Source organism: Colias eurytheme, chromosome 9, assembly GCF_061535395.1.
Source record: "Colias eurytheme isolate Ceu_HAF_F1 chromosome 9, ilColEury1 Martin Lab GWU primary, whole genome shotgun sequence".
Classification (NCBI taxonomy): domain Eukaryota; kingdom Metazoa; phylum Arthropoda; class Insecta; order Lepidoptera; family Pieridae; genus Colias; species Colias eurytheme.
The window spans coordinates 7,333,644-7,353,275 of NC_142988.1; the positions used below are offsets into that span (position 1 = coordinate 7,333,644).

At 33.4% G+C, this 19,632-nt stretch overlaps 1 protein-coding gene across 3 annotated transcripts; it reads right to left on the bottom strand.

The window, feature by feature from the left end:
- Window positions 1-3,497: 3,497 nt before the first annotated feature.
- On the bottom strand, window positions 3,498-17,037 carry LOC149905910 (A-kinase anchor protein 1, mitochondrial-like). Of its 3 annotated transcripts, none has more exons than XM_090105099.1 (8): window positions 16,854-17,037; window positions 15,088-15,953; window positions 14,758-14,998; window positions 14,515-14,654; window positions 14,230-14,401; window positions 12,175-12,393; window positions 6,572-6,705; window positions 3,498-5,985 (listed from the first exon to the last, which is right to left on the bottom strand). In XM_090105099.1, the coding sequence occupies exons 2-8, from the start codon at window positions 15,925-15,927 to the stop codon at window positions 5,914-5,916; spliced, it is 1,818 nt and encodes a 605-aa protein (XP_089961225.1). In that variant the 5' UTR covers window positions 15,928-15,953; window positions 16,854-17,037; the 3' UTR covers window positions 3,498-5,913. The 3 variants fall into 3 exon arrangements, with proteins under 3 accessions (XP_089961225.1, XP_089961223.1, XP_089961224.1); XM_090105097.1 differs by having other exon boundaries at window positions 14,230-14,407; XM_090105098.1 differs by lacking the exon at window positions 16,854-17,037 and adding an exon at window positions 16,349-16,756 and having other exon boundaries at window positions 14,230-14,407.
- Window positions 17,038-19,632: the final 2,595 nt, after the last annotated feature.

Below are 19,632 nucleotides of genomic sequence, written 5' to 3' on the forward strand. Positions count from 1 at the left end.
CCTTTTATTCATTGAAATCTCTACTTTCATATGGTGTAAAAAAAACAAACACCACCATAGTAAATGTTCTCAGGAAATGCATACAAACAGTCTGAAAATTAGCTTTTACTAAATCAGGCACACTTCTCGAACTACCTGAAATGTTTTTATCGACATCATTTTGCTTTTGAATATGCTGTAAAATATTAAACTTAGAACAGATAATTATTTTTCTTTTGAAATATTACCGAAAAGCCGATACAAGAGAAGATATAGAGTTCAAGAATTGTGCCTGATTTAGTAAAAGCTAATTTTCAGACTGTTTGTATGCATTTCCTGAGAACATTTACTATGGTGGTGTTTATTTTTTTTTACACCATATGAAAGAAGAGATTTCAATGAATAAAAGGCACCCCAAGTTTTTGAAAAAAGCTGATATTTTGACGGGTGACTTTTCGATTGAAAATTAGGTTGTTTTTTTGGTATTAATTCAAAATAAGGCGAAAAAATAAATATTTTCAATCAAATAAATAACAGTGTATTTGGGACATAATAAAGTAAGTTTCCACGAAATTTGGTAGAAAAAAAATAAATTTTGAAGTAGATAGAAATAAAAGACCAAAAACTTGGTTTTTTGAATTTTTCACCTAAATTTTTAGGTTATGTGAAAAAATTGTGAATACAAAAGTTGTAGAACTTTTAATTACCTACAACTTTGCCATTGAACTTTTTTCTATAGGACTTGTAGTTTTGTCGGAAATCGAGAGAAACCATTTTTTCCTCTTAAAAGCTCCCCCCTCCCGCTTCCCGAACTCGGATTGACCGTAATTTATTTTTCCTTACATTTTTATCATATTCCCCTCCTTTTCTAATGGGTTTCATCCAACTGCGATTTTTTTTATCTTTTCACTATTTTCAAAGGCTTCTACCCCAGTCTAATGGTCTAACTTGAATATTTTAATTTATTTTAATTTTGAAAATAAATCGTTTATTTTTTAATGATTTTTAATTATTTTTACTTCATACTGAAACACAACTGTACTGTAAAATAAAAACATTTAATACTCACATCGTTCAAAGACGTCGTCGTACACACACACATAAACCACAAGCACTTCTCTCCAAAACACTTGGTTCACGACTGATTGTTTCATTGGTTCGGTCGGAGCTAGCGTACCCATAGATAGAGCGTACTCAACTACTCACAGCTAAAGAGTAAGTAAGACAAGGCATATAGCTGTTGCGTTGCATTGCACACAGCGATGCGCGCTGCTCTGACTAGCATCAAGAACGTTAAAACGTTTTTAGCGTGGCTTTGCGTTGTGGTATCAAAATAAAACATTTGGTTTAACAGAAACAACAAATTAAGTACTAAAAATATAGCTACATGTATATATGTTTGTATTGTTTTAAATCACAGTATAAATTATACACTATGATATTACACTTTTATTAACTAGTAAAAATTGTGTAATATGGTACTGCACTTAAAAAATATTAAAAAATCGGCTTCACGAATAACGTTTTTCTGCTTAACTGTACAAAACATCGGTTACCAAGCTGCTAATTTGCGAAGATTACCCGTACGTACGGTGCAGTCGCTTTTACGTGACCTTTTCAATTTGGTCGGCTTATTAGAGAATTGCTGACATATTCTTGTTTTTGAGATAACTTTCATTAGAGCCGTAATTCAAGGCTGAAATTAACAGGAAAGAATTTTCATGAATCATTTTAATTTGTTTAAAGTATGCCATGTTTCTTAATGTTATGGGAACTGCGTATTCGATCGCTAAAGTACGACCAGTCTAAAATAAATCAAATTTGTTTTTATCTTCTTAACGTGTAAAGTATGAAATCTAAAATGTCTGCTGTAAACAAGCGTCGAACCACGGGTATTTTTTACAGCTGTTTATTTGGTTATAAGTGTATTGGTTTACATGTAAACCCGCTTCTTCTGATTTTTGAAACCATTTAATTACATTGGTTTACGTCAACCAAATCAAAAACTAATGATTAAACAAATTTAAACAAATTAAGGTCTTTTATTGGTATTTTTTTCAAACTTCGGCGTTGAGCCGTTTTCGAGATCTGGGAAATCTCAAAACGTTACCGCAGCAAAATCTTAAATAACTAAAGAACTATACCACACACAAATTTTGCTATTTATAAACATTTACTACTCAACAAAAGCTATCTATTCATGTATTTGGTTCCGTGCTGAAACTAATTTTTGAAAGACGATTTTGCCTGGGTAACGTTTCAAACGTTACTCCAGCAAAATTTGTTTTTCTTAAATAACTTAAAAACTACAATTCAAACAAATTTTGCTATTAGTAAACAAATTGCTCCTCATGATACACTAATTATTTGTTTAAGTCTCATCTCTCTAAAGCAAAACATTTTGCCTGGGTAACGCACACCGTGATCGGTGATCTTCTTAGTTGAATTGCTTGAAGTTACTTTTTGCTAATTAATATGAATGACAAATTTTCGATCTTGAAAGAATAGGGATATTCATACTGTGTATAATCATCAATCATTATCAACTGATATTCATTGTTTCTTAGACATTCTGTTTTATCTTGCCAAATATAGCAGAGTTGAAGATAATGTGCAGATAAATTGAAAAACTTTCAAATTTCTATGTGCCTTAGTTTCGAACTACATAAATTGAAGGGTCCTATCCACAGCCCCTTTACATTGAATTTTCATACATTTTTACAGGAAGAATGAAACAATGAATTAATTATGACTTTGGATATTGATAGAAACCTTGGATAAATGAGCAGAGCGGCAAGGTTACTTGTTTATTTTTTTTCATGAACATATTTCTATTTTTAATTCTTAAATATAAAGGAACTGTTTTTTTTGTCTACAAACATCAGTGATAATTCGTGATATTATTAATTTGCTACTTTGCATTAACTATCGTTGTTAAATTAAACCCAACGGTTTGGAATAGTAATTTGACAGAACTAATAAGAATGTCCATCATTAATTATATCTAAAAAAACTATATGTAAAGATTGAGTGTTAAAATAATGGGCTGGTTGTTGCATGAGGTCAATTGATGATACCTACTAACCAAAGATAAAAATATGTAAAAAAATTACTGTTCTATATTTTGTACCATGTATGGACCAATTTTTAACTTAAAAAACTACTAACAATATTTCAAAATTTCACAATCACAAAATGTATGTAATGGCAAAATAATTTTTAAAATTTACAATGATCGATATTATAATTGCCATTTACTTCCTACTATTTTAAACGTTCTTGAGGATGAATATTTAATATTATTACATTAAAAAATAGCTGAAGCCCGGCGTGGAGGCTACAAATTATTAGTCAGTATGTAGTCATTTATAATATATTGCATACACTATAAGAGAACCAACATTGAAATCATCACTTTTTGTAAATGATAATAAATTTATCCAAAATCATATTAGTTTTTAACAGTGCCTTCAGATAGGATAGGAAAGGTATATGTAGTAAATAAATAAGACATATGGTAATTTTTAAAACGATAATTTATTGATTTAACCGCAAATATATTAGTTTATATACACAAAGGACGTCAACAAAATGCAAACAGATAGCCAGCTACGCGCATCAACCGATTCACACTCCAACGTCTGCTAATAATTAGTGTTCTCTGGAAGTGGAATAAAGTCGATCTTTTATTAAGACGCATTATCATAGTTTGTCGATACATAATATCTAATAAGTATTATCCGACATAATAACTACTAATGTGTCACCTAAGTTAACAATAGGTATTTTAAACTACTCAAGACGCATACGAAAATCAAATCACTAAAACAAACACCTATTTATCAACACAAATACTGAATTAATATTAAGAACACAAATATCAAATTGCTTTAAATCGTAACTACATACTTAAATTTTCTATTATGTACATTTTTAAATCTAGTCAGGACATCATGCTCATTATAAATTCCAAGATTTATCATCAAATCTTCTAAAAAACGCACACATCGTTACGGACGTATTCTATGAACATATACTTGTAATATTTATTTGAAATATAAGTTTCTTTTGAAATGAAATCGAAAAATAAATGAAACAATGTTACAGTAATATAGAAATATGTGAGATGACAATTTTAAATCACTATGAGTAAACTAAATGACACTGAAAATAACATGATACTGTAAACGTAAAAGAATATGATCATAATCACACAAAGCAACCACACAACGTTATATTGTACTCTCTTAATTTACATGTGTATGTATTCTACAACAATTTATACAATTTACATAGTTATTTAAGCATACACAACTGTAAAAAATATTTCTATCTTACGCCCAATTAACTCACAGCAAAATATTACAAAATGAATTTATCTTCTAAAATGAACAATGATAACACCATTTATGTTCTACGTAATATAACTTGCATGGTTAACTTTAACTTGGTAATACATTAATGTTTTGTTCTAGAAACATCGGAAGATAAATTATTACACTGTAAGGCACGACTTACAAGGCAAAAAGCGCCTACTGTATTTATACATAACTAGGGATTTTATTGGAAAATATGCAATTCCTATGCATTGGAAGATTCACGATTTTTGGATCATATACTAAAATTAATGACATACCAACAGCTAAAATCATTGCATGAACTTGTAGATCAATTTATTTTATTTACATATTATTACCAAATTCAATCTACAGATGATCCACATTTAGAAAAATTGCATGTTTTCTAATAAAAACACATGGTCACTATACTGTGACGTAATTTATGTACCTTTAACACTTACTAGTAACTAGTTATTGCATTGGTATTAGAGCTTCGAGTAAACTATTGCGTTTTAGTACAGAATAGAAGAATTAAAAAAGTAAAATGCAGAAGGCAGTGCTATTATACGCATTATAATGAGCATCCTGACCAACTCTAAGTATAGGTACTCTACTAAATATTTTAAATATAGGTTGTATTAAAATGAATCTTATGCAAGCGCCAAGTAATTAAAATTCTTAACAACTACGCGGCAATTTGTATCTTGTTAAAAATTGTAGGTTATCCGTAAGCGTAACGTATATCGTAATGTGTTAAAGTTGTGGGAGCTTCAGTAAAGAAATGTCAAAGTAACATTCATATTTATGGTAAGATATTGGATAACACTATCCATGGTGATACTTTAACATGTTGTACCAAACAAGTCAACGCATAAAACGTAAAGGGAGATGTAATATAATATTTTGTTTATTTCAAACATGAGTGTAAACCACTGAATGTAACGTTAAATTTCTTTAATAACTATGAGTCAGTACAGCGAGGAACGTCAGGAGACTTAAGTACGTCACCGGTAATACAAGACAGCTTTCGTGTAGTCGTCAACGGACAGGGCGACAAGGCTCATTTGGCGCATGACTCCATTATTCGTCTGATAAAAACATTTAACCACCGACTGACAACCTAAGACCAGGGATTGAGTCAACTCTGCAATTTGTCAGTCACAACCGAGTTTCAAAGTTTGTCAAACGGTAGAAAGTGCACCAAGAAGCTTATATCTTACACTGGAGATTGCACTATGACCATTAACTTGTAACAAGAAAATATGACATTGAATGACGCCTGTATGTTTTTTATCCCTTTCACACCAACTTGCCAAGTTAGGTGTGAAAGGGATAAAAGAACATACAGGCGTCATTCAAGGTCATATTTTCTTGTTACAAGTTAATGGTCATAGTGCAATCTCCAGTGTAAGATATAACCTTCTTGGAGTCAACTCTGCAATCTGTCAGTCACAACCGAGTTTTAAAGTTTGTTAACCAGTAGAAAGTGCACACAATGGAGTATCCATACGTCAAAGTCGTCTTGTCTCACAGTGTAGTGTGGAGAGAGTGAGCAAGAAATGCAATCTCGTATTACGAGTGACCGTGTGACCGCTCACGAGTCGGCCGGCACCTCCCACTCCGCCAGCCCGCGCTCCACCAGCTCGCGGTTCAGGAATATCACTTGCTGGAATTGTACAAAACACCTTCATATTTGCATTGGTTATTGACACATTGAAGCGCGTCACACACGGTGAAGATACTAAGATACTAAGATATTTTATGTTAAGATTCACTACCCGAAACACAAACAAAATTTCGGGTCATTTGTAACAGGATGGCGGTTCTACAGGGGTCTTAATACGCAATGACGAAAAGAAAAATGATGGTCAGAACGCTGATACCGGATACCTTAAGATACTGTAATATTTTATATTAGAGAATCTTAACATAAAATATTATAGTATCTTCACCGTGTGTGACGCGCTTAATTCATTTATTTCAATGTATGTTGGAGTTTGAGCTATTATATTTTATTTGTAAGATTGTTCATTCATTTTAATTAAGTTCAATATTCGAATTTTGAACTACTATATTTATTATAATAATTGGAATACAATTACAATTGTTACATTAAGAAACACATTAAAATATTGTCACACAAGTGACAAGTATACTGAACATAATATGATTAACAATACTATTGTTATCATATTTAAAAAAAAATTCTCACCAATAAATCCAACATAATAAATTAAATATAGCATGATTACCTGTGGGTTAAGGGTTAGATATAAATGTACTAAGGGTAGTCCAGTCTCATCGTAGCCAGCGACCTGCGCGTGCAATAGTTGTCCCGCTGTCAAGCCAGCCATTATACGTAGAGCCTCGCTACTCCAGTCTGGCTCTAAATTTGAAAGAAATGACAACAAAAAAGTTTTTATTCAAGATGAAAAGAACTTATTGTTTTGCAGATATTAGATTAACTATTAATTATAAGTGGATATTTTGATGTTGCGATTATTTCCTAATTTTGTAGAGGACAATTTCATTTTCGTAATATATGTACTACTAAATATATAGGACTAATCGCCGCCTGTCGTTTTCCAGTCTTCACGGGAATAGACATCAATGACTATTCGGTGAAATTGGTGTTTTTGTTTTATAGAGCTTGTAAATGTTTATAAAGCATTCGAATGCCCTTAGAGCGGCCATACACGGGCAGCTCGAGCAGTTAACGGCTGAGCGACGTACACGGACTGCTCGAGCGGTCGGTCGTTGACTGCTACAAACCGCGCAGTTGACGGCTTGAAGCGGTCGCGACGGCTCGAGCAGTCCGTGTACGGCAGTGAATGAATGTCGACAGTTCACCGCGCGGTCGCAGCTTCAAGCGGTCGGTCTCAACTGCTTGAAGCGGTCCGTGTACGGCCGCCCTTATTTTCAAAGAATTGAAAAAAATCGAATTCTCATGATAGCTTTTTTTATAATCGTTTTAAAACTTTGACGTAATCAACTGTTATTTAAATAGATATGTAAATAATTAATTATAAAAATAATTAAAAATTTAAAACTTGTTTATTTGACCGACTTTTTCATGAACAACCAGTTAAAACGCCTGAAGGTTAATGAAATTTGCACAGTTGGTTTTCAGAAGCAAATTATAATAATATGAAAACACAAGCAAAATGGCAAAAGTTGTTTTTGTATTGCTGATGTTTATATGTTAAATTGTTATTTTATATCAACAATATCACTCATATACGAACTATTTAGTAGCGACATGTAGCAAGATGTGTGTTAGGTTTAGATATGTTCGGTTTTTAAAATATTGTTTTTGTTCTTGTCTGTCGATCAAGCGTTTTATTTTATTAGAGGCATGATTAGAGGTTATGGGCCCAGATTTTTTAGTTGAAAATGACGACGAATTATCTTGTTAGTGTGCCTAAATTGAAAGGACGTGAAAACTACAGTGAATGGGCTTTTGCGGCTGAGAATTTTCTGGTGCTGGAGGGATTGTCTGATTGCATCAAGTCGGAGACTGTACCAGCAGAAATAGGAGCAGCAGGTGACGCGAAAACCAGAGCTAAGCTGATCATGACAATAGATTCGTCGCTTTATGTGCATATAAAAAGTGTACAAACGACACATGAGCTGTGGAAGAAATTGAAGAACCTATTTGATGACTCAGGATTCACGAGAAGAATCAGTTTGCTGAGGAGTTTGATTTCAATACGACTCGAAAATAGTGCTTCAATGACTTCGTACGTGACACAAATCATTGAAACAAGCCAAAAATTAAGCGGTACGGGCTTTAATATCAATGATGAGTGGGTCGCATCGCTTTTGTTAGCGGGATTAACAGAAAAATATTCCCCTATGATAATGGCGATTGAACATTGCGGCATACCATTGACATCAGACGCCATTAAAACAAAATTATTGGACATGGAAGAAAGTGGAAATGGCAAAGACAGTAGCGCTTCCAATTCCAGTGGAGCATTTGCGAGTTATAAGATGAAACGGAATGTTGGTAACACTGAACAGATGTCAAACTTGTCAAAGTCAAAACCAAAAGTCATTAGATGCTACAAATGTAAACAAACAGGACATTATCGCAATCAGTGTACATTTTCGGACAAAAATGCGTCGAATACAAATAAAAATGAACGCACAAGAAGTAACGCGTTTAGCGCCGTGTTCCTGAATGGTGAATTTTGTAAAAGTGACTGGTATATTGACTCCGGGGCGAGTGTTCATCTTACCGCGAACGAAGAATGGTTGTCAAATGTGTCGCGAGATGTTATGATCAAAGAAATTGTCGTGGCAAATAAAGATAAAATACCAGTAGTATGTACTGGAGATGTGCAGATTACGACAAAGACGCATGCCTGTGAATACGATATTACAGTGGAAGATGTATTATGCGTGCCGAAGTTGACTACAAATCTGTTGTCTGTTAGTCAACTTATATCAAAAGGAAACAAAGTTTCATTCAACAATAATGGATGTCAGATTTTCAACCAAGCAGGAGTATTAGTGGCTACAGCGAGTCTGTTGAATGGTGTGTATAAACTAAACATGCCTGAGTGTTGTTCATCGGCTGCAGTGATGGTGTCCAGTGAAGTTTGGCATCGACGTCTAGGTCATGTCAAGATGGAGACAGAGAGTGATCTGAAGGTACAGGAAAATTGTTCAGATGAAGTGAATATGGTTCCAGTGGAGGAAAAAGACTTGACACCTCAGGAAGATTCACTTGAACAATCAGAGAGCTCGAACACAGATGACAGCAGTGAACTATATGTACCTTGTGAAGAAGGCACATTAGATAGCTCTGAGACTGGTACAACAGACAGTGAAGACTCCATTATATTGAACAATGTCAACATAATATCTGGTCCCCGGCGTAGGCAGCAGCCAGACAAATATGGATTTGCAAGTGCTTGTATAAAAGATGACAACATGTTCATGGATGAGATATCCTTGCAGGAAGCTTTGGAAGGTCCAGAGAAAGAACATTGGTTAGCGGCAGTACAGGATGAGCTACAGTCATTCGAGAATCATAGTGCATGGGAACTCGTAGATGTACCAAAAGATGGTACTATAGTGCAGTGCAAGTGGGTGTTACGAAAAAAGTACGATAGTGAAAACAATGTGCGTTATCGTGCTCGTTTGGTCGCAAAGGGCTTCACCCAAAAATATGGTGTAGATTACACAGAGACATTTTCGCCTGTAGTGAGACATACACCAACAACAATAAAGATAAAGGATATGTAACTTTGAGTCAGGAAGCTTATATTGATCAACTTTTAAGCAGATTTAATTTAAGTGATTGTAAGACTGTTGATACTCCGATGGAGGTCAAATTAAATGTAAATAAAGGTCCAGTAGGGGCAAATAGTCATGTGCCCTATCAACAACTAATTGGTAGTTTGATGTACTTGTCAGTCTTAACTAGGCCAGATATTAGTTACTTTATAAATTTATGTTGCTTCTTGGCATAGTTTGTATAGAATAATTTTGTATATGATTGTTTAGTGAATATTGTGATAAGTAGGGGTGTTATTTTATATCAACAATATCACTCATATACGAACTATTTAGTAGCGACATGTAGCAAGATGTGTGTTAGGTTTAGATATGTTCGGTTTTTAAAAAATATTGTTTTTGTTCTTGTCTGTCGATCAAGCGTTTTATTTTATTAGAGGCATGATTAGATAAATATACAGGGTGCCCCAAAAAGTATGGATATACTGAAGCCGGAAGGTAGAGAACCTAAAGTGCTATCCGAATCACCCCTATATATCTAACATATTATGTTACCATACTGAATTGGCCTATCTTTCAGCTTAGCACACAAAAAATCAAGCATTTTCAGCAATAATGCACGTCACTATAAATTAAAATCTCATCTTACTCGGCGATAGGTGAAAAATTGAAAAAAAAAAAAACGTTCTAACTCCGAAATTACGAAAAATCGCATAACATGGATAGCCCTCTAGGTCTTCTACCTCCCAGCTTTAGTACTTTTTGGGACACCCTGTATATTTCTATACAGGGTGTCCCAAAAAGTAGTGATGAACGGAAGCTGGGAGGTAGAGGACCTAAAGGGCTATCCGAATCACCCCCATGTATGTTATGCGATTTTTCGTATTTTCGGAGTTATGACGTTTTTTTTCAATTTTTCACCTATCGCCGAGTACGGTGATATTTTCACTCATGGTGACGTCAATTATTGCGGAAGGTGCTTGATTTTTTTTGTGTGCTAAGCTGAAAGATAGGCCAATTCAGTATGGTAACATTTACTATCGTTAGATCTTTGAATGGAATAAAAAAAAGAATTAAAATGCCAAGAAAGATAAAATTACCCAGTATGTTCTCCACTTCAAGGGCCCGTAAAAAAATAAAATCACATAAAAAAAGTTTTCCATTTGGCTTTTAAAAACTTGCTCTATCTATCAGGTAGCTACCCTGAAAATTTCATTTTATTATTCAGAAGGCTTCAATCGAAAAATTGAAATCTAAATGAGGTAAGTGCAAAAATTGAATTAACATGATGATTAATAAAAACAAATTAAAACCAATAACAAGGTGTTTAATTACAAGAAATTTTTAAAATGACCCCGCTATTGCTCAGTGCAAGTGCGACATCACCGTAAAAAGTTGTCTTTTAAATGTCTGAATGCCCTTTTATCATTTTTAATGGTTTCTTCTGCTACTATGAATTTCCAGGTTATTTCGTTCAAATTGTGGCAGTCTCTCGTCTTTGTAGTATCCCCACGGAAAAAAATCAATAGGGTTTATGTCCGGGGACCGTCGAGGCCAGGCTAAAGGGCAAAGATACCCTGAAAGATGGATTGGTCGTTGCAGCCTGCGCATGCGCTGGTGACGCCTGCCTTAAAGCCTGGCCTGCACGGTCCCTCGACCTAAACCCCATTGATTTGTTTCAATGGGGATACTAAAAAGACCTCGGCTACTTGAAAGAATGCTACAATTTGGACGAAATAACCCGGAAATTCATAGTAGCAGAAGAAACCATTAAAAATGATAAAAGGGCATTCAGACATTTAAAAGACAACTTTTTACGGTGATGTCGCACTTGCATTGAGCAACAGCGGGGTTATTTTAAAAATTTCTGGTAATTAAACACCTATTTATGGGTTTTAATTTGGTTTTAATGATCATCATGTTAATAAAATTTTTGCACTTACCACATTTAGATTTCAATTTTTCGATTGAAGCCTTCTGAATAATAAAATGAAATTTTTAGGGTAGCTACCTGATAGATAGAGCGAGTTTTTAAAAGCCAAATGGAAAACTTTTTTTATGTGATTTTATTTTTTTATGGGCCCTTGAAGTTGTGAACATACTGGGTAATTTTATCTTTCTTGGCATTTAATTCTTTTTTTATTCCATTCGAAGATCTAACGATAGTAAATGTTACCATACTGAATTGGCCTATCTTTCAGCTTACCACACAAAAAAAAATCAAGCATCTAGCGCAATAAGTCACGTCACCATAAATAAAAATCTCATCGTACTCAGCGATAGATGAAAAATTGAAAAAAATGTCATAACTCCGAAAATACGAAAAATCGCATAACATACATGGGGGTGATTCGGATAGCTCTCTAGGTCCTCTACCTCTCAGCTTCCGTTCATCACTACTTTTTGGGACACCCTGTATAAATAATAATGCATATAATATAAATCTTTATATGCATAAATTGCTTTTGTAATAAATATAGATTACGTAATTACATCTGTTTATTTAGTACGATTAGAGCATTGTGGATTGTAAAAATGTCAGTGGGAATGTTTTTGTAGTCAAACTCAACAAAATATATTATATAGACCTATATGACACACGGATACTCACCATTATTGGCTGGTTTGACGAAAGCGAGTAGAGCTTCCGTGGCCTGGAAGGGCAGTGTCATGAAGTCGGAGCGGATCTGCTTCAGCTGGTCGTTGTCGACGGTGAGGTAGCCGCCGAAGTCCACGAGCTTCACGACTGATGTGTCGTTGTCTTCCGATGTGGAGATCACTTGGGCGCGATACCAGTTGTTCTCAGTGGGCGCCGCGCAAATTGAACCCTCTGGTACGCGAAATGGAACAATGTCAAACAATAAAAATAAATCCTTGTAGGTTTCTATGTTTGAATATTTGACATAAACACGGTTAAAATACGGAAATTTTAAACCGACGGAAGAAAATTAAGTTTCGATTTTCGGCAGTTTTAAGTTATTAAAACAATTTAAAAACATTATAAATGCATTTATATTTATTCTAATGCTGTAAGTTGTAAGAAAAGGATTATTTTGATACACGTTAAAATACTAAAATAGTGAACATTAACTTAAACAAATAGGTACATACATAGACAACAACATGTTTTTACATGAAAGAAAAAACACTGTAAAAACCAGTAACCGTAAGCAATTGTTTATGGATATCAACTGTGCACATATTTATTTGACAAAGTGAACTTCATTCATTATATTAAAAACAAGTGCTCTTCGTAATATGTATAACTCATCAAATTATTTTTGTCAATCGATATTTGATAAGATTATCACAATACTATGAACTGATACTTATAATTTAGTTATAGTAGCTAAAATGCCTAAATATTTTAGTTATGTGTAACTAGATATACCTATATTACCCAAAGAAAGGTGGGAAATATTTATCCTATCTACAACAACAAATATTATTAATGTATTTAAGTTATGATTGTATGTATTATTTAAATATTTTCATTCATAAAAGTTCAATTTGGCGACATTGGGCGACCGAATATGCCACGGCCACTGCTTGTCAATGTTTTAATTTGTATAATTTGATGGTCTCACAATTTTTGACGTAAACTTTATGTTTAACATGAAAAATTTATGAGACATATTTCAATAATAACGACAATACATGATACAATATTTAATATTATGGTCTATATAAAACTTATCATTAGTCATGCTTAAATATTAAAAACAGAAATAAAATCAGATTATTAGTCAGATCAAATGAAATGAAGAATTATTTCATAATCAGGGTTAAAAAAGACTTAAAAAATTGCTAAGTGGCGGGTTTTGGTACTTTAAAGTTATAAATTTCTAAAGTTATTTTAAAATTCGACATTGGTCCCAGATTTCAAGTTCATAATGCAATGTATAACAATGAAGTGTTACCAAAGAATACATAACAATGGCGTGTTTATATTACGTAGTTACAACTTACGTATAATTATTGTTGCATACCTATTTAAAGGTTATCAAATGTTTTATGTTATTCATTAAATTAACTTTTTCCCATATTGACTAATGAAACATTGCGACTTCTGAATATGAACAATTATGTACATTTACAGAGTCATAACATCAATAGTTAGTTGCTTTTTTAAACCTACTAAAATATAAAAAAACCTTTTTTTCATGAAAAAATAAATAAATAAATAATTGAAACTATGAACAAAATAAATGCGATTATTTCAAAAATAATATTTTTATGGGTCATTATATCTGTTTATATAGTATTTGTGTTTGGTTTAATCTCGAAAAAGATTCGTGAATGACCTTGACCGCAATTCTAAAATTCGTACACAAACCATTGACACAAATAACAATATGTTTATCTTGCTAAACGTCTGCACAGCAACAAGAAATTAGTCTCATTTAAATAAAAAATGTTGCCAATATTTTCAATTATAAATAAAAGAAAGCATCAAAACAAGTTTGATTATACCAAGTACCTAAATACCTATTTTGTTTTTTTAGGTTTAAAGAAAGACGCAAAAAGTAACAAGTTTAATAATTCAATATACCGGAAATAACGTTATTAAATATTAATGTTACATTTATCTTCATAAATCAGATCGAAAAACCGAGCGCGTTAATCAACGGCGAAATGTCACAAAAGGCCATTTGATTGCGCGTACCTTTCACCGGGCGCGGCAGTGACGGCACATCCGGATTTTGGTATGTGGCGGCCATGAGGCGGTGTAGCGCGTGCAGCGAGGGGAAAGTCGGGTGGAGCGGCTGCTGCAGGAAGAAGTGGCCCGCGCTCACGAGGCACGTCATTATCGTGTCGTTGTTCACCGACTCCACTAGCTGCAACTGAACACATAAGCATACAACATTCATTAAACGTTTTGCACTTGCTTTGAGATACAAGTGAAATTGAAAAAAAAATGCGTAAACTTTAGGGTAAATGTGACACTCACTTGAAGGTATTCAGGCACTAAAGGCGCCAATCGTTGATATAACTCTGCACTAATTTCCTTTGTTGTAAAGTTGGGGAACCTCTTCTCAGGGAATTTCTCTTTTATCATTTCTAAAGCTGCCTCAATTTCACTTTGAGTTCCTAAAATATTCACATTATTTTATATTGTATTTAAACTTACCATTTTAGAATAGAAAAATCTCTAAAGGGAATTAATATCATTTTTAATAAAGTTAAAGTTTACCTTCAATTGCACAAATCTTTTGTTTTGACACCTCTGGATGTCTTCTAACATAAACAGTTGCACCAGTCTTAGCTTTGATGCATGATACAAATGAACCAGATTTGCCTATTAACAGACCAACCAGGGTCTGTGGTATTAAAAATTGATGTATTCTAAGGCCTGCCTCAGAGGCAACAATGTTCATATTTGTAGGTGGTGGACTTGCAGCCTCTGAACATCCTTTACCACTATCACTAGAACCCTAAAAGACACATATTTGATAAATATTTTGTTTTGTATATAATATGTAATACAAAAAAATTAAAAGTATAGAATGTACATTTGACATACCTCACTATGGTCATCTGAGAAGTGACACATGGATGGACTAGCCATCATGGGATCAACAGGACTGTGGTTAGCTGAATCCCGTTCTGAAATTCTCCTAGCTTGTGAAGTTGAGTATCTATTTTGACCTTCCACAGGTTCTTCAATATTTCTAGATTCAACAGTCTCATTATTACTATCATTTATGTCCTCTGAAACATTTTCAGAGGAAGTATTTTCAGTCAGTTTACTTTGAGATGCAATAGCATCAACTTTTGTACTATCTGACTGTGTTTCTGTCTGTGATAAACTGTCATCAGGCGAATTGTCAACAGCAACAGCAATTCCACTTTCCTCGTTTACTTTTGCAGAACGCATGTTGGCATTTGCATTCATGTTGCAAATCATTTCTGCTCTGAAAGATGAGTTTAAATCATACTCAGTTTTCTGTGAAACACAAGCATTTTCTTTGATTTTCACAGACTCCATATAATTATCTATACCTAAGGACATTTTCTTTTCCTTCTCTATAGATTTCTTTCTAATAATCTTTTCAATTTCCAAGTCCACCTCTTCGTCTGTCAATTCTATAGGAGATGATCTCTGTGAGCCACTACCGTTAGGAATGATGTCAATGGGTGCTGATTTAATAATAGAACGATCAGCCTTTCCTAAGGGTGATGACTTTCTTAACTCAGCCTCAGCATTTAAAGCTTCAGCTAGTTCTTCTTGCAAACTTTTTATTCTTTCTCTTCCACCTGGGTCAGATTTTGCATATTCTCTCTTTTTCTTGAACCAAAAAATTCCTAACAAGACTGCTATTGAAGGTACTGACCACATGAGCAATTGACGAGAAGGTGCCATTGTAATAAGCCACTTTTACTAATGAACTACAACAAAGAAAATAATTTTTTAAATATATTTTGTATTTGTAGAGTACAACAAACAAAGAAAAATAAAAAATATATTTTGTCAAGCTAAAATAGAACAGCTTGACTTGATAACACCAAGATAAGAGAAGACAAGCTTGTATTACATTCAAAGAACAAAATTAATTGTATAAGCTTCTTTAGGAAATCTGTACCATAATCGGAATTATTTTATTTTTTCCTCATAGTACAGGAATAATTATGTTATAGCCTAACATATATAGGTTAAATAGTTAAACATCATTTTTTCTTCAGAGATAACAACTATATAGTTTAAATTTAGGGTAGAGATAATATTAGATAAGGCAATGGAAACGGCGTGAATTATTTACAAATGAAAAAAAAAACATACATACCTGAGCCATTTCAAAAATCATTATTTTATTATTATTAATTAAAAAAATAAATAAATACCGAATAGCACATGAGACGTTGTACCGGCGATACCATACGGTATTATCTAATTTGTACACAATTTTGGTTAAACTTTATTTAATTATCTAGTTTACACAAGAAACTATCATAAATAGCTTTATTTATTTATTGAAATCGCCGTTGACCATGTGCTTATGTTATTAGCTACGTTGACTACGTATACGTTGTCCGGTTTGGGTCACGAGCAATGTGGAAACCTTCACGGACAACACGTAAGCATTTGTACGAAATAAAAAATGAAAGGTTACGCAATTAATGGTATGTCAATATATAACAATACACTAACTCTTGATATACTGGGCTAAAAGCTAGTAGGATATATATTTGTTTTCAACTCATAGGGGGTATCGTCATCACGACCTACTAATAGATCAAACCCGTGATCCAAATCTGGAATGATGCCGGCAAATAAGAATGGTTACTTACTTTGGTATATAAGAACTGATGTTTCAAATTTCAAGAAAAGAAAAATAAAATCACTTCTAAAATAAGCCAATATAATATAAAGTTTACTTATGAATTTCGCTCAATAATAAAAATCCAACAATCCACGTGCTCACAATGTTTTCTACCGAAGCACAACAAAATTCAATATGGCGATTGCAAGATGGCAACATTTTTAATCTAAAGACTTCAACAGATAAAAAAATCATATGGGTTTATAGAAGAAAATATGAGAATCACAGATAAAATTAATTTTGACCTCCAGGTTAGCTTTTAATAGGGCCTCTAACGAATTCTAAAAATATAAAGTGTAATAATTATTTAGTGTAGTACTTTGTAATGCCACCCTAAGATGCCACCTGAAGAAAAAACACTCATTATTTTTGAAAAAGTTAAAACTTCTCCTTCAGATAGCATAACAGATTTTTTTAAATTAGTTATAGGTATGTATTCATTACTGATTACTCCATCATTCAAAAATCTTGACGACGCGACGCGATTAATAAAGCTATTTATGATACCGACGACTACTTTGACGACGCGGTTGGCGCAGTGGTAAAGTAACTGCCTACTGAGCCGACGGTCCCGGGTTCGATCCCCGGTCAGGGCAAATATTTGTGTGATGAACTCAATTATTTGTTCTTAGGTCTGGGTGTTAATATCTATATATGTATTTATTAAAATATTATATTTATCGTTGCCTAGTACCCACAACACAAGACTTAATTGAGCTTACTGTGGGACTAGGTCGATTTGTGTAATAATGTCCTATATTATTTATATTTATCTATACAACTATACTAATATAGGTACTATATAATTATAAGTACTATATAATCACTAGATAGTATAAAACAAAGTCGCTTTCTCTGTCCCTATGTCACTTTGTATGCTTAAATCTTTAAAACTACGCAACGGATTTTGATGTGGTTTTTTTAATAGATAGAGTGATTCAAGAGGAAGGTTTTTAGTATATAATTTATTAGGTTTTAGACAAAGCGGACCAAGCCGCGGGCGGTAAGCTAGTATATAATAAAGCTGAATAGTTTGTTTATTTGAACGCACTAATCTCAGGAACTACTGGTCAAAGTTGAAAAATTATTTCGGTGTTAGATAGCCCATTTATCGAGGAAGACCAACAGGAGCGGAGCCACGCGAGTGAGACTGCGAAGAATGGATCTTCAAGTTCGTTATAACGTGGTTTTAACTTTATGACCTAGGTCCTAGACAAATCCTTTGTTCAGGGCGGGAGAATTAAAACTTTTTTCTCGCACTACCTTGTTGTAGAACAGTCTTCCATCATCGCTGTTTCCAGCAAGGTATAATTTGAACCTTTTCAAAAAAAGAACCTACCTCTTCCTTAAATGCTGACAACACATAGAAATCTAATTAACAAGACACTAGAAGTCGTAAGCACGCGTGACCTTGTCGCCACTCAGGTAACTTCCAAGCCACCAGGGCGTCGTCGCTATTCAGTTGCTCTTGAGACATGCTTGTGTAAACATAGTGTGTTTCATCATTTCCCATTGCGGAAATCCATCCTGCTATACTAATAAAGGAATAACATTTCTCCGGTAATTATTTTTTTTTAGAAATAATGCCGTTTTTCCTTAAAATTAAAGAATATTTACAAGTAATACGAATGTCACCATAGTAATCTAAATAAAAATGACTGACACAGTCATCCGTTTCTTATTATCACGTTTAACACAAATTTCACCCTTAGAGCGTTTTCACATTATCCGATCCGATATCGGATATCGGAAGCCGATAGCCGATATCCGATATCGGAGGGAAGTAAAATGTATGAAATATGTGCCTGTCTTTCACATTGTCCGGTCCGATATCGGATATCGGAGCCGACACCGATATTCCCAGTGGCTATCGGACGATAATGTTCAGTGTTGCCATCTCAATTTTCGAAAAGGCAGTATACCAACAGCAAAAAAGCACTAGTTTGTGTATTTTCAGTCTTATAGGGCGCTCAATATTTAAAAAAATTCTTTGCTTTTAACCTAAAACCCTTTCTATTAAAAGAAACCTTTTTTTTTATTAAGAAAACACACATTTAAGTATTTATAGGCATTTAAAATACGATTTATACGGCAGGTATTTTTATTTGCCGTATTAAAATATACGGCAATTGGCTGAACTGAAGTAAACAAAAATATATTGCGTTCTTAAATTCAAATATCTATCTTCGAAAACATTAGTTAGTGTCTATCATCTTTATTTTATCTCATTCTGCCTCGCTCCTCCTCCTACTCGGATGTTGGTTGTGCTGTTTATTGTATTGTTGTCATTGAGTGCTTTGTTTTTAACCGACTTCAAAAAAAGGAGGAGATTTCACACCGATTTGATTTTTATTTTGAATTTACAACATAAGAATACAAAGTTTGAAAACTCTTAATTCTAAAATAATTGTTTATGAGAATAAAATAATTTATGTAGGTATCTTTACTTACAGGAAATTACAACAATCATATTACAAATATATTTGAACGAGTGACAATATTATTTTAAGATATTACAGTGTAATAAGAAAAAGAAAAGAAAATGTGAACATAGATTGTATCACTTAATAAATTTATCATATGTACTACATGAACTTTTATAAGTGTATGTAGTGAAAAAATGACTAAATGACTAGGTACATCTTGCTAAAAATACATTTAATAGATTTTGAAAGGTATTTACTAATATGTATTACTAAAACTATTAACCTTTTGAACGCCAATGACATCTATAGATGTCATGCGCA

Coding starts and splice junctions, on each gene's coding strand:
- LOC149905910 (XM_090105097.1), bottom strand. CDS start 15,927: ATGGCACCTTCTCGTCAATTGCTCATGTGGTCAGTACCTTCAATAGCA. Junction 14,999..15,087: donor TCTCAGATGACCATAGTGAG/GTATGTCAAATG, acceptor TGTGTCTTTTAG/GGTTCTAGTGATAGTGGTAA. Junction 5,986..6,571: donor ATCTAACCCTTAACCCACAG/GTAATCATGCTA, acceptor GTACAATTCCAG/CAAGTGATATTCCTGAACCG.